The sequence below is a fragment of the Colossoma macropomum genome, unplaced genomic scaffold (assembly GCF_904425465.1).
Source record: "Colossoma macropomum unplaced genomic scaffold, Colossoma_macropomum, whole genome shotgun sequence".
NCBI classification, from domain to species: Eukaryota; Metazoa; Chordata; class Actinopteri; order Characiformes; family Serrasalmidae; genus Colossoma; species Colossoma macropomum.
In genome coordinates this window covers 32,960,832-32,978,832 of record NW_023494784.1, presented here as the reverse complement: position 1 = coordinate 32,978,832, position 18,001 = coordinate 32,960,832, and the positions used below count along the sequence as shown (strand labels likewise).

At 38.1% G+C, this 18,001-nt stretch overlaps 1 protein-coding gene across 1 annotated transcript; it reads left to right on the top strand.

The window, feature by feature from the left end:
- Positions 1-2,544: 2,544 nt before the first annotated feature.
- On the top strand, positions 2,545-7,925 carry agr1 (anterior gradient 1). The gene is made up of 8 exons (XM_036574078.1): positions 2,545-2,639; positions 3,236-3,334; positions 3,959-4,022; positions 4,145-4,197; positions 5,351-5,427; positions 6,050-6,113; positions 6,262-6,345; positions 7,397-7,925. The coding sequence occupies exons 2-8, from the start codon at positions 3,241-3,243 to the stop codon at positions 7,444-7,446; spliced, it is 486 nt and encodes a 161-aa protein (XP_036429971.1). The 5' UTR covers positions 2,545-2,639; positions 3,236-3,240; the 3' UTR covers positions 7,447-7,925.
- Positions 7,926-18,001: the final 10,076 nt, after the last annotated feature.

Below are 18,001 nucleotides of genomic sequence, written 5' to 3'. Positions count from 1 at the left end.
CCCACAATGCTTCGCTTCATTGTTGTGCGCCTGCGCAGAACCTGCGTGGTTGTCAAGGGCAGTAAATATCCATGGCAACGGCTAACAACTGCGGGCTTGCATATTCATTTTGTATTTCGGTTTACATGACAGAATTACAGAAGTTTGAAATTTTATGATTTATTACACAACAGCTTATGGAAGTTAGGTTGAATGTTATGAGCAGCCAAATAAATAGGCTAATGTGAAATGACTGCTAGGCCTAGACTGAATCTCAAGTACCTCCCTACACACAGTGCACTTATTCCATGACTTTTATAGTGCATTATATGTCGAATTAAAGCCATTTATATTCAACCACAGCTAAACGACTCCCTGTCTAACATTTAGTGCACTGTTTTTGGTTTAGAAGCTAGAGTTTCATGACCTATGTTGTGCAATATAGGAAACCATATGAGGTTCAGCCCTGGTCTGTGAATCAAAGAGTGAAGAATTTGAGAATATGATCAATAGACTGCACATACTTAATTATTACACTTCAGTATTAATTTGGATGTCCAAAAAAACTTTTTTACTACTTAAATTTTCAAAATACTTGTTATAAATCTCAAATACCATGAGATTCCTTTTCTCTCCAAACAGTTTTTGTTCATTTGAACTTCTTGTTTTTATTAAAATATCTAGCCAAAATTCATATCACTGTAAAATGAAACTGCCCACAGCTATGCCAATTTGTATTGATGTAAGCGCCAGTAACCACCAATTATTTATTACGCCATACAACACTAGATTGCAAAACACCAAGCAAAAGACATATTTGTTGAAATTTGCACTTTTTATTATCACGTATGTGTTTAAATATTTAAATGTTAATACTTTTTTTTTACTTTTACTCAAGTATATTTTTGGCCTACAGCAACTGCATTCACATCAAGTTTAAGTATCTATAACTTAAGGCTGTATGAGTGAATAACAGCCATGACAGAGACAGAGCCATGGAAAATGAAAGGACTTCTGAGTAGAAATGACTTGTTCACTAAGCATCATTAACTGACTACTACAAAAGCAAATACGTTTCTCTGTTTCTCTCTCTCTAGATTAATCTAACATCATCGCAGCTCATACACAGTAGCTTATGTCCTCACACTTGCTAATCAAAACCATTTGCACTGCTCCTGAGAACGCTAGGTACATGTCCAAAGTGAGAACTCATTGCAAGGCACTCCCTGTCTTACACTTCACTGCCCCTGCTGAAATCAGGTTTTCTCACACATTGACACACCCTAAATATTCTGTATGTTCCATTGACAAAGCTACAGACAGTGGAGGAAAACTATGCTTTTATTTGGTCCCAGCCAGTTCGACAAGTTCTCTGAACTGGTTTATTGCATATTCTGTGCATTGCCAACAAACAGAGAAAAACACACACTCTTTCTTTCATATTATCCACATGCTTGCTATTCAAAATCATATGCACTGCTCCTGACTAGGGATCTTTTAGTTGTAAACCCATGTAACATGATACGTAATCTGTTAAACTTTGCATGTAATGTCAGTTTGGTTTAATTGCTGTACATCACTGCCACTGCTGAAATCTTTTGAAAGTATGCTAGATACACATCCAAAAGCATCCAGACATTACTTCTAATTTCAGGACACAGTTTACATGATCTCCATAGAAAAGTACTGCTAACTTCACTAATGCTCTTGCAGTCAAATTTTCTAAAAAGCAGCAAATAACATACAGCAATTTTCCAACATCTAGTATAAAGCCTTCATTTAAATATAAGATACTCCATTTGCATATGGAAGAGAAAGTCAAAGAAAACTAAGTGAAAAATCAAAATTTTCCAAAACAGGATAAAAAAATAATAATAATGGGACTCCTAACTACCATGTAAGACTTGGTAGCCCACCAAAGCTGTCACCATCAGATAAACAGCTCTTAATTCAGAAAAACACTAATATTAGATTAAATTTGTTTAACCACATCATCACAATAATTTCCAAATCTTTCCTTAAGGGAGCTTAGTAAGATTTGTAGTTACCTACCAATACCTGGTTTGGCTAACCAGTTTTTCATTTTGTTAAATCAAGCGTGCTCATGATGGAATTTAATAAATCCTTGTGATGGTTTTGGGCATCAAAGAGAAATTTGGAAGCAAACATTGTTCTTTAAACTAGCATATTGGGACATATAAGGACATACTGTGTTTTTTTTACAAGCACAAACACACTTCTTCCCAAGATAAATGGTTTTGAATAATGTGATTGATGCCTAAGACTTTTGTAGAGTACTACATGTTTACTGCTTTTTATCCTGACATTGAAAAATAAATAACCTCTACTTTGTTTTAAATGGGAATTAAATAAATGAAAAGTGGTCTCTGACTTTTACACAGTGATGTAAAATGTAACTACAATGCATTATAGTGATTATTATCATTATTTTTATTGTTATCATTATTATTAAAAATGAATAGGAGATTAGGGGAAAATGAATAGTGGGAGGAGAAAGTTTCTAGCTGTATACTCATATAAGTGGATATTCTTCAGACCTGTTTGGTGGGTTTCATAGCTATAAGTACACCTGCATGCCAGTGATCTGCTGTCAGATTGGAGAGCAGGACAACAAATCTGGTTTAGCCGTTTCACTCTCGGTAAGATTTGTTGCATTTTGTCTTATTTAAATTGAATTGGCTTAGTGTAGGTAAGTGTATATGTAGGCTTAGACTTCAGCTGCTTATTTAGCATAACTTTCAGGGATTGTGTGAACTTGGAAATCTGTGTTTAAGCGCCATATCAACTCGATTACATCTCGTCTGAGAAAGCAAGAAAATGTTTAAGGAAACTCTGAACAAGAAAAAAAGCACTGAGATAAAAACTGATGATACTTTTATCAGCCTGTTTGGACATCTGTTAGCGTGAAATCCTTAATTATGTACAGTCTACTCAATATTTTGCTCAAATTAAAACCTAAAGTAAAACTTCATTTAAACATTTAGAAAGTCCTTCAGCAAAGAAACTATCGCTTTGAACACTGCAGTTGACGTCTGAGTAAACCAGTTAGTCGTGTCTGACAGCCTTGTCACCGAGACACCTCCTCTATTTTTAAGCAGCCCTTGGCAGAGCTAGCTTAACAACTACAGGCTGATATGTGAAGGGAACATGGACCTCATCTAGAAACCAGACAATGCTGGTCATATTTGGTCTGTGCAACACAAAAATGAACTGTCTGTCTGTCTAACTTTCACAGTGGTCATGGCCCGCTGGTGTCTGTATGCATTATTCTTCTTGCTGTCCTGTGATGTTTCCATGCAAAGAAAAAAGAAAACTGTCCAGACTCTCTCTCGAGGTAAGATAATGTCAACTTTTTTTTTTTTTTAAGTTTTACTTTACAGTAAGATTACCCTTATAAGTGGTTTATAAATGGTTAAAACAGTGAGCTGTGTGTCTGATGAATGTGATGAAGCTGGCAGGTATAATGCTGACTGAAGAGAAGAGAAATGAGAAGAGAAAGTGAGGAAAGTAACTAGAAATATTGGATGTTTAACAATATAAACAAATGTTCACTATTTAGCAAGCAACAGGTCACTGTTTCGCTTATTATTTATGTGTTATAACTGCTCATTGATGATTTTAAAGTGTTTATGACCTATTCATAACCATTAACAAAGTCATTTTAAACCATTAAACCAAAATGCTTCATGAAGATAGTTTTATTGTAAAAAAAAAAATGGGGTTGAATGACTTTAGGCATTTATCTATATCTTCTATAATTTCATTTCATTTTAAAATATAAAGAGCAGGTATGTCATCACAGACATATTTAGAAATGTCTTTTATTACTTATTTACTAAATATCTGACCTCACACATGTGGAATGACCATTCGTATTCCTGGACAACAAAAGGTGTGGCATAGCTTTTTTTCTTTAATTTTTTATATGTGATTCAGTTGGACTCTTCCATTATTTCAGGCTGGGGAGATGAGATCACCTGGGTTCAGACATATGAAGAAGGGTTATCAAAAATGAAGGAAAGGTATCAATTTTAGCTGTCATATCCAACTGTGAAATCACTATTGTTTCCACCCTTCTGTCTCAGGTGGGTAGATTATACGATAATGGTAATGGATGTGTATGCTTTTTATTTTATCACCACAGCAACAAGCCTTTGATGGTCATCCATCACTTAGAAGAATGCCCACACAGTCAAGGTTTGTAACCTTTCTGTATTTGTTTCATTATGCTGATTTCTGTATACAGCTGATATATAGCCATCATTAAAACTAATGCTGTCAGATGTCATCATATCAGATGCTAACATGCTAACTACTGAGGGTATCTGATCCATAAGTATCTGTCTTGTAGCCAGATTTCTAAATATAGATTATGCCTAAATTAAGACTACAAAAGGAGTATCATTGGAGATTGAAGTGCTATAGACAATCCACTTTATTACAGACACCTACCTTTTACATTCACTCACTAGCCACGATATGAGCTTCACCCGGTTCCATATACAGGAGTACAACAAACAGACTGTAGTCCATCTGTTATCATGAGCAATTTGTCAGCCATCTTCTTCCTCTTGGTCAGTTTCTGACCACAGGGCCACTGCGACCAGGTATTATATGGGTCGTAGGCCATTCTCCACAGTGACACTGTCGTTGTAGAGTGTGTGGTGCTGGTACGAGTGTATCAGACATACCAACATGCTGGAAGTTTTACATTCATCAGTGTCACTGCTAGGCTGAGAGTGGTCAACCTCAATGATCCAGTGATTGGTAACTGACCACCGATTAAAGGCTAGAGCCAGGGTTCCCAAGTCTGCTGTTGGTAATCTACAGTTCTGTGGAGTGTTTTGTTCCAAACTTAATCTAATACGACTTAATCAAGGCCTTCAGGAGCATCTGAATATTACAACCTAATGTGTTGGAACTAAACTCTCCAGGGCTTTAGATCTCTAAGACTGCACTTGGGCACCCTTGAGGTAGAGGATGGCTAACACAAACTGTGCATCAACATATGTGCTATAGCCTCTAACTGTACACCAGCCAGGGAACATGAAAGGTTGGTGTTTCTAATAATCAGAGACCAGTTTCCCAAAAGCATCTTGGTGCTAAGATCATCTTAACCGGTAGAGAGAGTGTTCATTGTGAGGCTTGCTCTACCATTTAAAAATCTTTGTGCTAAGATGCTTTCAGGAAACCCAGCCCTGAGTAATTAGCACTATATGTGGAATATCGATGTTTGGATGTAATTAGTACCTTATAATTTTCCATGTGTTTGTTTGTGGGCCACATCAACATGTTACAATGCTGCTGCTTGTCTAATACATGCTTTTGTTTTTCTTAATTTTACACCCAGCTCTCAAAAAGGTTTTTGCTGAGAACAAAGATGTTCAAAGGATGGCCAAATCAGATTTCATCATGCTCAATTTAATGGTAATATTCATATTATTGTCCTTTGAATGGTGTCTAGTAATATAGTTCATGAACAGTGTAGCTGTAGAGTTAAAGGGCTCATATCATGGGATATGAAAATTTGGAAGAGTTTGATTTAGGATGTAAACATTGTTTACATTTCAAAATGTACCATTCACTCACAAGTCCATAAAGTTTATGTATGGACATCTGCAAAAACAGCCTGTTTTGGAGTCATTATGTTTGTGATGTTAAGAAAACCAGCACAATCACACATATCTTTCTATTCAGTCTACAGCAGTTTAATCCTGCCCGAGCCAAAGTTATGAGGACTGTTTCAGCCCTGTCTGCTTTTTGAATGTGGCAGAGGAGCCACACAGAACAGAGATCATTTACATATACTAGTCCTTATGGCACAATAACAAAAATAGGCTGTTTAATTATAAGGGATAAAGATATGAAAGAAAATGGTCATGTAAAAGTAAGCTATTAATATGAACCACAAACATCATAAATGGACCTTTGGCGGGAAAAAAGTACAAGACAAATGCATCAATGAATCAGATATGCATTAATGTCAATAAAGCAGTTTCTGATAGGTAATGTCATGCATTTTCTAACCCAGCCTAAATATTATTTGCAGCATGAGACAACAGATCGTAATCTGGCTCCTGACGGCTATTACGTTCCCAGGATTCTCTTTGTTGGTGAGCACCTCCAGATAGTAATACCAATTTGCAGAACAGAATACAGAGACTTCATTTTTACTGAGAAACAATACTTCATTTCACTACCCTGACTGATTTTATCTCTTCTGTTGTCTCTACATTTTTCTAAATATCTTCTTCTTCCCAGACCCCTCTATGACTGTGCGTACTGACATCACTGGCAAGTACCACAACCGCAAGTACACCTATGAGCCTGACGATGTGGACTTCTGTGAGTATCTCATTAGTTCTGTTGAGAGGCCACTGATGTATTGCTGCCTAGCACCTATATAGCTCGACTATCACCCACCCTATTGCAGAGCTCCCATGGGCAGCTGGCACAGCCTAACTGTGTTATTAACATGCCCTTTTCAAACAGAGATCTGTCTAATGTGGATCAAACCCAGGATCATAACCATCAAACTTTAAACTATGTACATGAACTAGAGGGAACTGATACTAGATAGGAGCTAAAATACTTTCTATGCTCTCGCTGGCCACTTTATTAGAAACACCTACATTGCTGGAGTACAGTAAGGGACTGTAGGCCGTCTGTTGATACTTAATTTTTGTTAATCAGTTTCTAGCCTTTCAGTAGTGGTCAGGTTTTGCTCTTGGCTCTATGATGGAGCACTCTTAATCTTTTCAGTGTCACTGCTGTGTTGATGATGGTCCACCAGCTAAATAATATCTGGTCAACAGCAGTCCTGTGGTCAGAAACTGACCAATGGGGTAGAAATCAGCTGACAAACTTTTCATGACAACAGATGAGCAATGAGCTACAGCATTTTATCCTTTAGCCACTTCAGTTTGATAGAATTCATGAATTTGTATCCTGTTTATGCTTTAGTCCATCAATGTTCTTTCACTGCAGTCACTGAGGATCCCCCATAGCTATACAGAAATGCAGTGATGCACCACTGGTGTAGAGGCTAATAAATACAGATGTGATATTCCACTTCCTAACAGTCCCTAAACAGCCCGTCACCAAGTGTCCCCTCCAAAGTAGTTGCTGTTTTCCAAAACTTTGTCTCACCTTCAACATACCTCATCAGAAGAGGGTGGTGGTGGTGGGGTTCCTAGGCTTTAAACTGGAAAATCTCACTCTCATGACTATTGTGGCACCACTGTAGGATGCGAGTAGGCATGTTAACAAGATATAGCATAGATAGTCATTTTAGCCAGATTACCCCTTTAATAACATGATGTCTGACTGATTTGTATGTAATTAACCATGATAAGAGATATGACTAATTGTGTCCTCTGTGTTTGTTTGTGTTTAGTGGCGGAGAACATGATAAAAGCCAAGATTCTGCTTCACTCTGAGCTGTAGGAACAGAGCCAGCCACATAGGACATGGACCTGTCACAAACTTGTATGGCCGAAAAAGTTCAGCATCCAAGACTTGAATGGTTGAATTGACTGTAGAATAGACAATTTCAATAAAAATAGGCCCATATGTTTAAATAAACATGTTTTGTGAATATTTGTGAAAACTGTTCAGCGTTTTACATGTTCAGATTTATGCCTATGCCTCTTGATCTGATCAATATATCTCTAGCCAATAGTAGCATGTAGGCAAGATATTAAACTGGCACAGAAAATGCAGCGTTGACTTGAAAAAACATTCTCCCTATAAATGAATATCCATATAAATCTCACATCACATTGATTTAAAAGAATGACTTGACTTAAAACCAACTGCTCAGAGGTGATTTTTGCTGTAACAGTGTTGAGCTTTGACAAAATATGTGCTGATTCACAACAATAATATTTTGAAACAGAATTTATTAAAGAAAATTCCAAACTCTACATTTGATAGTGATCCTTCAGTGTTAAATGAGTACAGCACTGGTGTAATATTTAGATCTCGCCAGTAGGTGGCACTCCAGCATGCAGTACAGCATCCTGAGTTCACTTTTATTTGAAAAACTACTTTTTTAACGCAGACTTAAATTTAATAATATAATTCATCAACAGATTTTTTTTTTATCGACTCAAATATTTTCCTATATTATTATACAAAACAAGAAATCCCACTGCTTATGATCAGGTGCAGACTGCAATATTCTCTAAGAAAGACTAAACATACTGTAATGTAATAAATAACAAATAATGCATTTCAGAGCAGGATATTTTACCATTTAAGCAAATGTGCTTCATTCATTAACCTTTATTAATATGTTGAGATATTGATGATTAATGTGCATTATAATTTCAATTAAGAAATCATTAACAATGGCAGTTCCTTGTGTTATCACTGTAAAGCTAAAAGGTATTTGCCCCATAAAATGTTGTAATATATAACATCTCATTAAGATAATGGTAATGTTAGGCATTGCTGTTCAGAAGGAAAACCTCTGCAGCTCCGCCTCTAGAGGACCTCTGTGAGCAAAGTGGGTTTACTTGTGCTCAAGCTGTGTCTGTCTTCTTCAGCTTATTTTTCCAGTGACTGTAGGTTTATCTATCAAAATATGCTAATTTAATCTTCCAGGTGAGTCATGAGTCACCAACATAGGAGCACTAAGTACTAAGTACACTAATAATGAAAAATACTGTCATTTCAGTTTGGGTGCCTAACATAATCCCCTCAGGCACTTTACTCTAATAGTACTTAGAGTAAAGTTTCCATGAAATACAACAAATCCTCAGAAGACACCAGAATTTTAAAAAGTGTCGATAGTATGTTAAAACCGTTACACACTTAATTAGTATTGGTCCAATATTGGAATTGCAGCCAATAATTCTTAGCTTGCATTGCATGAATAGTCACTGGTATGGGGCATTTACAATGTTTTTAACTCACTAAAAGGGGTAGCACAGCAGAAAACATCACCACCTCACACCATGGAGACCAAGGTTTCTTTCTTCATCCATGCAGGACCACTACTGCTATACTAATAAGAGTGCTTTGGTTAGACTCCTAACGTTAAGGTCATTTTCATGACAAGTTTCATGAAGGTCAAGTTTCACTCCATTTTTTATAATTTTAGATACAGTGAGTTTTTACAAAAAAACAGCTGATGTAAAATGGAAAACACATCAATTTTCTCTAATATAATGATAAAAATTAATCATAATGTAACATTGATATTTCTTATATGTGTAAATCCTAATTCCAACAACATACATAAAAAGATCTTGAAAGTGGCCTATAATGCATTATGGAACCTCAATTACATAAAATAATGTTCATGTTTACAATAATAATCGTGTCTGGTTTATCTGTGTGAGGATGGGTTTTAGAGTTATCTGATGCACTTTAGTTATGGATTATAGTGTGATTGTTTCAAAAGGTGGACAAATAAATTAAAAAATGTTTACATTCATTTTCAGATATTTGTATAGGCATCCACCAAAATAAGATGTTAACCATCAATTATTATTGTAGGTCAAGAAATTCTAGATTATTGCATCAATAATAATAATAATAATAATAATAATAATAATAATAATAATAATAATAAATAGTCGTGACAGTTCTCTTTGTCCATAAACTCATTGTTTTATCTGTATACTTCTTAATTTGTGGTTCTTACAAAACCATTTTATGAAAAGATTTAAGTCTCTGCTCCTGAATCCTGAATTTCTGCTATGGGTGAATGCGTCCACTGCTGTCATGCTAAAGTGTGTGTAGATCATCAGGGAATGCATGAAAGATTTTACCCCAAAAAAACTGTAATAGAGGGACCCCAGATCCCCTTCTGCCACCCTCCGCACCCAACCCAAACTGTAAACTATTACATCCTTGGTGAAAGCCTCTGACTGCAGCCATGCTGTGATCTACTCCTCTGTCCTCCAGCCTCGCTTGCTTGCTGGCCAGGGTCAGCGCGTAATGGAGCGGAGCGGCTCGGTCAATCCTCTGCTGCCACGCTGAATTAATGCTACATGCCTGGTTACGGCTGTGACTGACACTCGCCCTCGAGAACAGTCCCATTAGCCTCTCATAAGAGTCTACTCTCTCCTCGCAACGCCTGGGGTCAGCTAAAACAGTTCTTTACATTTTCATAGAGAACACATACTTTTATGCAATTTAGTTATGATTATCCACACACATAGCAAAGAGTATTGTATTGTAGCATCATTGTGACAGTTGCCAGTTCCTGTGTTCACACAATGGTATGTGATTGATCATACTGCATAACAATATGACCAAGTGTCATGGAGTCAAATAGTCCAACCTACCAGATTGTCTGGAGGTAGGAAAGGTAGCTTAGCAACACTGCCACACCATGGATTCAGCCGTATCTCAGAAATAAAGGGGAGATACATATTTAATTTTTTCTCCTGTTTGGTCACAGGCAACACAACTTTGCAAATTGTGACTACTAGTACTAGTCCACTGTGTGGTTAAGCAGTGAGTACTCAGTTATTCGACTACTTGTGCCCAAGCCTAGTTTGTGTTTGTATGGAAAGTCATGAAGTTGTAAATGCGGATACTGTCATGTCACCAACTACCAGTTGTTTGCATTCAAGTACCCATCAGCAACTGGTAAATTTATCACACGTACCATGTGAATATGTGCTGGGATGGAGCAGTAACACTGCTCACTGCAAAATAAATAAATTAATTAATTAATATGCACTGATTAGTGTACTGTGGTAGTGTGTTAATGTATTTGTATCTTTGACACAGCAACTGTCCTTTACATTGTGTGAAATTTTCATGATGGGTCAATAGAACTTCTCCAAAATTACTTGAAATAAAATTTCTTTTCATTAACTTACCTTAAAAGTATAGAGCGTTTCTGCTTCTCACAGTCCAAGTAATCCCAAACACATTCAGTGATGCTGAGGTCTGGACTCTGGAGTGGTCAGTCCATTGTTCTGAGAACACCAGCAGCTTCTTTGCTTGATTTGTGAATTTTCTTCTTTTTTGTCTATTTCCTTTTCTCATTGACAGCTTCTTGACAGCTACACATCCTTACAGACTCATAGTGTTGAGTTGTCTTCTCAAAGTGGAAGGATGGACAAAAACACCTGTGGATTTTTTTCAGATCTGTAGAAAGAGTGAAGCTTGATTTTCTCCTCTCTCTCAAACACAAAGGCTTTAAAGAAACATTATGTAACAACTGTACCTTTAAACAAGAGCTTCAGAATCATTTTGATGGTACGCTGACTTATGGAACCAATCAGCAAATTGCTACGTTGGACGTCATGTCACTGGAAGGTTCTATGGCCCCCAGCATGGTTAGCCCAATTTTTAAGCATTCCATGTCGAACCATGTCTGTGTGGAAAAGTCACTGGACTGGTTATCTCCATGCTCAGAACCTTTTGACCCCACAGTGGTAAAGACCAATGTGGTAGACCAATGTGACAGGCTCAGTTTATCAGTAGTGGACATCTACTTACCTGTCTACAACATCTACTGTGTAGGAGAGGAGGAGGAGGAAGGGAGGGTGAGGCCAGGAGCAGCAGCAAAGTTTCTGGATGCAGTCCGGGTCTGGAACACCTGCTATAGTGCTATGTAACTTTGGAGGACTGGGCATGAGACCCCTTGCTAGAATGCTTTACAGCTTTACAATGCTTCACATCACACATCAACAACTCAGCTACGAAGTAGCTCAGTATTCCCAGTATGGATATCATAGCAGAGGCTGCGTAGAGACCAAAGAAGTTGTCAGAGGAAGCGAGGAAGAGAATAAGAGAGAGTGACCGTGCAATAGACTGGACAAGAGTAAATTTTGGACTGGCTTTTACTCGTTGGCGAGAGCTAAAAAAAAGTGATAAAAGAATGCAAGACAGCCTCATAGCTAATAGGAAAACAACGAAAATCAGAGCATACATCCCTGCCAATGTTATTTATTAGAGATTGCAATATAGGCTGTACACTCATCTGTGTCTTCCCTGCCTCACAGAGTTTTGTAGTTTTTCCAGATGTGAAAAACTAATCGGACCTTACTCCCATTTCAGGCTAGTATGCAAAGAAATAAAGTCATCTCATGGCAAAAAGTTTAGGCAGTGTATGTCAAAGTCAGTCTTTGTCTCACCAAATAAGACTTGAAAGTTTGCAGCAACCTGTAATATAATCCTGTAATATTACTCTACCTTGTAAGTTGACATAGTGCTTTCTTTTCTGATGTTGTCTTTGCTGGTGTTATGCAGAATTCTGTCTCACAGCAGAATCTGACTCCCCTTAGCATGCACGTGCATCACACAGGCATTTGGGTGCTGTAGATTACACTCTCGATTTCTGTCATTTACACATAGAAACAACTGAAAACGCAATTGTAATCTGTAGCATCCATTTGACTGTGTGATACACATGTACGTGAAGGGGAGTCGAATTCTGTATCCTTCAGCTCATTAGCAAATGCACTTGTACAGCTGTCCATGAAGTGCCTCAAAGCGAAATTTGTATTTACAACAGTGGTGTAAAAACGAAATATACTCTGCAACTGTAGGGGGAGAACAAGAGCAAACAATAACAATTCTCAGTTATGTGATGGTGATGGTTTTGGTAGTCTACTAGGTCTTCATTGTTGGTAGGAGTCACATTTTCTCTGTAGCTTTAAAAAACATTTTTTTTTTCAGTTTTTCCCTTTCTTTATGCAAGTGGATTCTATATCTTTTATATCTAATCTCATAAATATCTCCTGAAAAATTAATAACTTTTTCTTAAAGTGTAATAAATGAAGCTTGATCTCTTGCTTTTGTATAGACCTTTATCTGGTGCAATGACAAAGTACATCAGACTTCATTAAAAATTATTGTATCCACATTTAAAGAAATTACATTAATTAAGGTCACGAATTTCCATGAAACAGTATGCATACAGAAAGTACACTGTAAAACAGAGTGATTATTGGATGTGAATGGGAGCGAGGGCACAGATGGGATTGGTATTTCCTCTCTGGTTCACGTTCAACAGCATGTGCTGAAACCACAAATCATGTTGATCAGGAAATGGTCCTAGCGGAATGTGCTTTGTAGTATTCATTTCAAATTCAATTTGAACAGGACGGCAAGTAGAACATTAAATTGTCAGAGAAAATCAGTGAATAAAAGACGGCCAGTCCAAGTGTTTCCTTAATGTACCTTTTCAGAGAAGCATGATCAGTGTGTGATGGAGTGAACCCCTTTCTCCTGCTCTGCTTTTGACAAAGTACATCTTGGTTTCTTGAGGCATGGTTAGCTGTATGCTTTTAAACAGACAAAACATTTTCACATGTAGAGCATCGAGAGAGGCCTCCAGCAACATGCACTTCTCAGAAACATCCTTAGATAGACACAGAACCAAGGCAAGAGCCATATTTTCATATTCTCCAGAAGCTCGATCCATTACAAAGGCAGGCACACACTCACAGACACACACAAGCACTGTGTTCAATCACAAACTCAAAGCCAGGGACATTTTCGTGTCCCGGCGACAAGAGCATTCTTTTCCCTGAAGGGCACATCACGCTGTGTTTAGAGTGCATTACACATTAGTCATTTGTTCTAGGTTTACTGAGCAATTTTGTGTCCCCACAATAGTTCTGAATATTGTAGGTTTTGCCATAGACTATGACTCATGTTTAAAAGTAGTTCCCTCCTATCAATCTTTCTTTTTTTGTGAAGGCATCAGCTCTGAAGGACAGTGTGAGGTTACATGGTGTTGCATATAATTGGGTGAAATAGTTTGAGAGCTCTACTGTTACACAAGGCTGACTTTATGCAAAGTCCTGCCTATTAATCATGGCACAAAATGTCAGTGACAACTTGGGAAGAATGCACACTTTACTGTCTACATAAGGAAGGTCTACAAACTTTGATTCCAAATTCCACTTTTATTTAAATTAAAGCAATACAAAGACAATTTAATGTTTAATATTTAATGTTTTACCTTATTAGCTTTACTGTTTTTTGACAACATACACTTATTCAAAAATTGATGCACATTCCATAAAAGTTTGAGCCAGGGGCAATTTAAGAAATGAAATGTTCCAAGGACATTTGGAATTGAGCAGCTGTGGCTGCGTGTAAAAGACGCATCCAGAAAAGTCATAGTTGTTTAAGCAATGATGGATCAAATCTCTACACTTTGCCAAAAAACATCAGCAAATAATCCAACAGTTTGAGAACAAATTTCCTTAATGAGTGACTAGGGAATCTGGAGAATCAGGGAGAAATAAAGAAATAAAATGCAAGACCACAAACCACTCCTGAATACCTGTGACCTTCAATCCCTCAGACGGCACTACATTAAAAAATTGGCATGCTTCTGTAAAGCATATCACTACCTGGGCTCAAGAGCACTTGATGAACTATTATCAATAAATGCAATTCTTCACTGCATCCACAAAGGTCCATAATAGTTAAAACTTTGGACTGACAAACAGGAAAAGGACCATCCAGTTTGTTACCAGCATAAAGTTAAAAAGCCAGGGTCTGTCATAGTGTGGAGGTGTATTAGTGGCCATGGCATGGGTAACTGTGTTGGTGGTATTACAGCAACATTATGTAACAATTTTAGTTTAAAAAACAGCTTCAAAATCATTTTGATACTGACTTGTAATAAGGAGGTGTCTCTGTCATTGCCATTCAGGGCCCGGAATGCCTGCTATAGCACTATGTAACTTTGGAGGAGCAGGCACAAAATCTCTTGAGAGAACTGCGTAACTCTTCAGCCATAAGATGTAGCTCAGTATGCCAGCATGGACATCGTGGCAGAGGTTGCAAAGCGACTGAAGAAGAAAATGTTGGAGGAAGAGAAAAAGAGGTAGTGACCAAGCAAGAGACCAGACAAGACAGAATCTTGGACTGGCTTCTACTCGTTGGCCAGTGCTAGCAAGATAGTCAATGGCTAATGGGAAAACAATGAAAATCCAACATTAGAGTTTAAGTTGCATCCCTGCCAATGTTATTTATTAAAGATTGTGATGTAGGCTGTAACCTTATCTGTGTCAACCCTGTCTCAAGAAGTATTGTCTGGATGCCAAAAGTCATCTAACCTCAGTCTCGTTTCAGACAAGCATGCAAAGAAATAAATTCATCTCATCCCAAAAAGTTTGGTCAGTCCTTGTCAATCTCATAACAAATTATCCTGAAAGTTTGTAACATCCTGTAATAAAATCCTATATTACTCTACCCTGTAAGTCAACATAGTGCTTTCTCTTCTGATCTTATCTTTGCCAGTGTTCTGCTTTATTCTGACTCCCCTTCGTGTACTTCGTGTACTGAAATCGCAAGTGTAATCGGTAGCGTCCATGGGCCAGCTTGACACATGTGCACGCAAAGAGTAGTCGGATTCTGTAACCTTCAGCTTGTCAACAAATGCACTTGTACAGCTCTCCATGAAGGGGTTCACGGTATGATTTGTATTTATGACAGTTGTATAAAAGTGAAATATACTCTGCAACTGTAGAGGGAGCACAAGAGCAAACAATAGCAATTCTTGTAAAATGCTGGTTTAACACTGAAGGATACATTTTGAGCAACATATTGTGGTGATGGCAACAGAGTGTGCAGCCAACCAGGAGCTAGCATGCAGGGAAGAGGCTCATGGGAGGTGCACACCCCAGTTAAAAAAGGGACTGTTTATTGTCAGTTATGTTGTTGTCTGTTAGTTGGAAGGTGTGTGATGTGTTATATGTGTTATTCTGTGCTGGGGATGTTACTGTTTCTGTGTGTGTGTGTGTGGGGGGGGGTCACAGCTAGCGTGAGATGTGTGGTTAGTGGTGACCTCACCCATGGGTTTGCTGTATGTTATGTGCTCGTTACTGCCTGTTCTCGGATCAAAATCATGGCTTCAGTTGATTCTTCTTCTGACAACCATTACAGTATATTGCCTTGTAGACAACATATTCATCACAGATATCCATGCATTTCAACTTGACAATGTCCAAGCCACATTCTACGTGTTACTGCCTGCCTGCAGGCCAGATCAGTCTCATTGAAAATGTGTGGCGCCTTATGAAACATCAAATGTCATGTTCTTGTACTGTTTTTCTATTTAATACAGCTCAAACAGAATTTACTGATGACTGATTTCTCTTTTAATTAGCATTTCACATACTGTCCCAACTTTTATTTGAAAACTTTCTTTTTTTTCTTTTTCTCAAAAGCACTTTCTTGACTGACAAATTCCCTGTGATTATGCTCGACTCCAAGTCAACTGCCAGACCCTGCCATCACCAGCATCTGAAAGGAGCCCCTGTTTATATAGCAGCTAGAATGTCAAAATGGCAAGCTAATGTATCTGAGTGCACGAAATGTGGCATTTCTCACCTGTAGATAGAAAAGGGAAAAAAATAACCCAAGGCGCAGTTGTGTCAGCCACTCATTTAAGAGTCAGAGTTTCTCTTTTGCTCCGAGAGATCTTTGACAAGGACACAGGCCCATTAGCTGCCATTCCAGCCTCGCTCAGACAATTTAGATATTCAAATATCCCCCCGCTTGGCGGAAACTGTTTGCAGTGAAGAGCTGAATTGGTAATATGTTATTAATCTCTTTCTCTCTGCAGTCTTTTCTCAGCACACCATCACCAACGTGTGACGCTGTCTGTTCCTCAGACTCTGGTCCGTGGCCTGATGTGCCATTGAAACAGGAAGGTCAAAATGCAAATTCACTCTCATTCTTCCTTCACCCCCTTCCCCACCACCCACCACTCTTCCCCCGTCTCTGGAATAGAGGCAGGGTCCCTGTTTTTTAATTATTCTGTCATCTTCAAAGAAATCCCTGTCAAAACTGTTTGGCAGCCAGGAAAGCCTGAGCTCTAAGATAAATGTTATTCATTCCTGTGACAATGTCTCTCTTTCCACCTCTCACCTCCCCTTCCTCCCAGTTCTACCACTGTGGGCTACCTATTGGATAATTACAATAGAGCAGTCTGCTCAGCACTGATGGTAGACATGCTTGGTTTGGAACAAAACCACTGAAGGTTTATTAGAAATAAATGAGAGTGCACACATTAATGCTCAATGGTACAAGTCAATCCTGCAGTTTAGAATCACTGTTTTCAATAAAATAAGAGCGGTTTATTGCAGATACATGTATAACATATTATGTTATGTTATCTATTATGATCCCAGCACTCTACAACTTCATAGATTTCAACTAATTTGTAGGAAGCTGTAAATATCAGGACATGGTGATGAACAGAGCTGTTGAGTCCATTATGACTGAGAAAGCTGAGTGACATTAAGAATGAAGTCATAATAAAATTAACATCTGGAATGCCTTGTGTTTGTAAAGCGGTGGTCAAATCCCACAACAGGAATTCAGTGGCAAACCATGATTATTGCTAGCAGGCCCTCAGGTTGGACCATAAATGTAAAAACTCGAGAGAAAAAAACAAATCTCCAGTAATGCTAATTACCGCTATCCTGCTATTCTGCTATTAGATTCTAATAATATGTAATGACAATTTACACAAACATATTTTTGGCTTGTTCTAGATCCATGTTTTATTTGGAACACTTTTTTTCTTTTATTTAGATGTTTGACAGTGATTCTCTCAGTAAAGAGCCCTGAATGAGAGCTGCTGCTACTGTTTTCCTTTTCTAACAAGTGACTGAAACCTGGTTAGACAACTTCTGCTCAAATTCGCAGCCAGTGAATTTGGCGACTCCAGCAGCCCTGTCCTCTGCCTTTCACTTCTTCCATTCTCCGAGACAGTCTGGCAGGGGTGGTGGCACAGGTCTGCTTTTGTCCAGAAAGTGGCGTTTCACTCAACTTGCTTTTTCTCATCTTTCAATTTCCTCCTTTGAGTACCATGCTGTCACTGTAACTTTCCCCACTAAACTTCACATCATTGTCCTTTATCGTCCTCCTTCTCCTCTAGGCTACTTCGCTGATGAGTTAGACACTCTTCTGAGTCTCTTCCCCATCGATGGAACCCCACTCATACTCTTGGGTGACTTCAACCTGCCGTCGGACAAACTGCCGTCATCCTGCCTGTTACCAC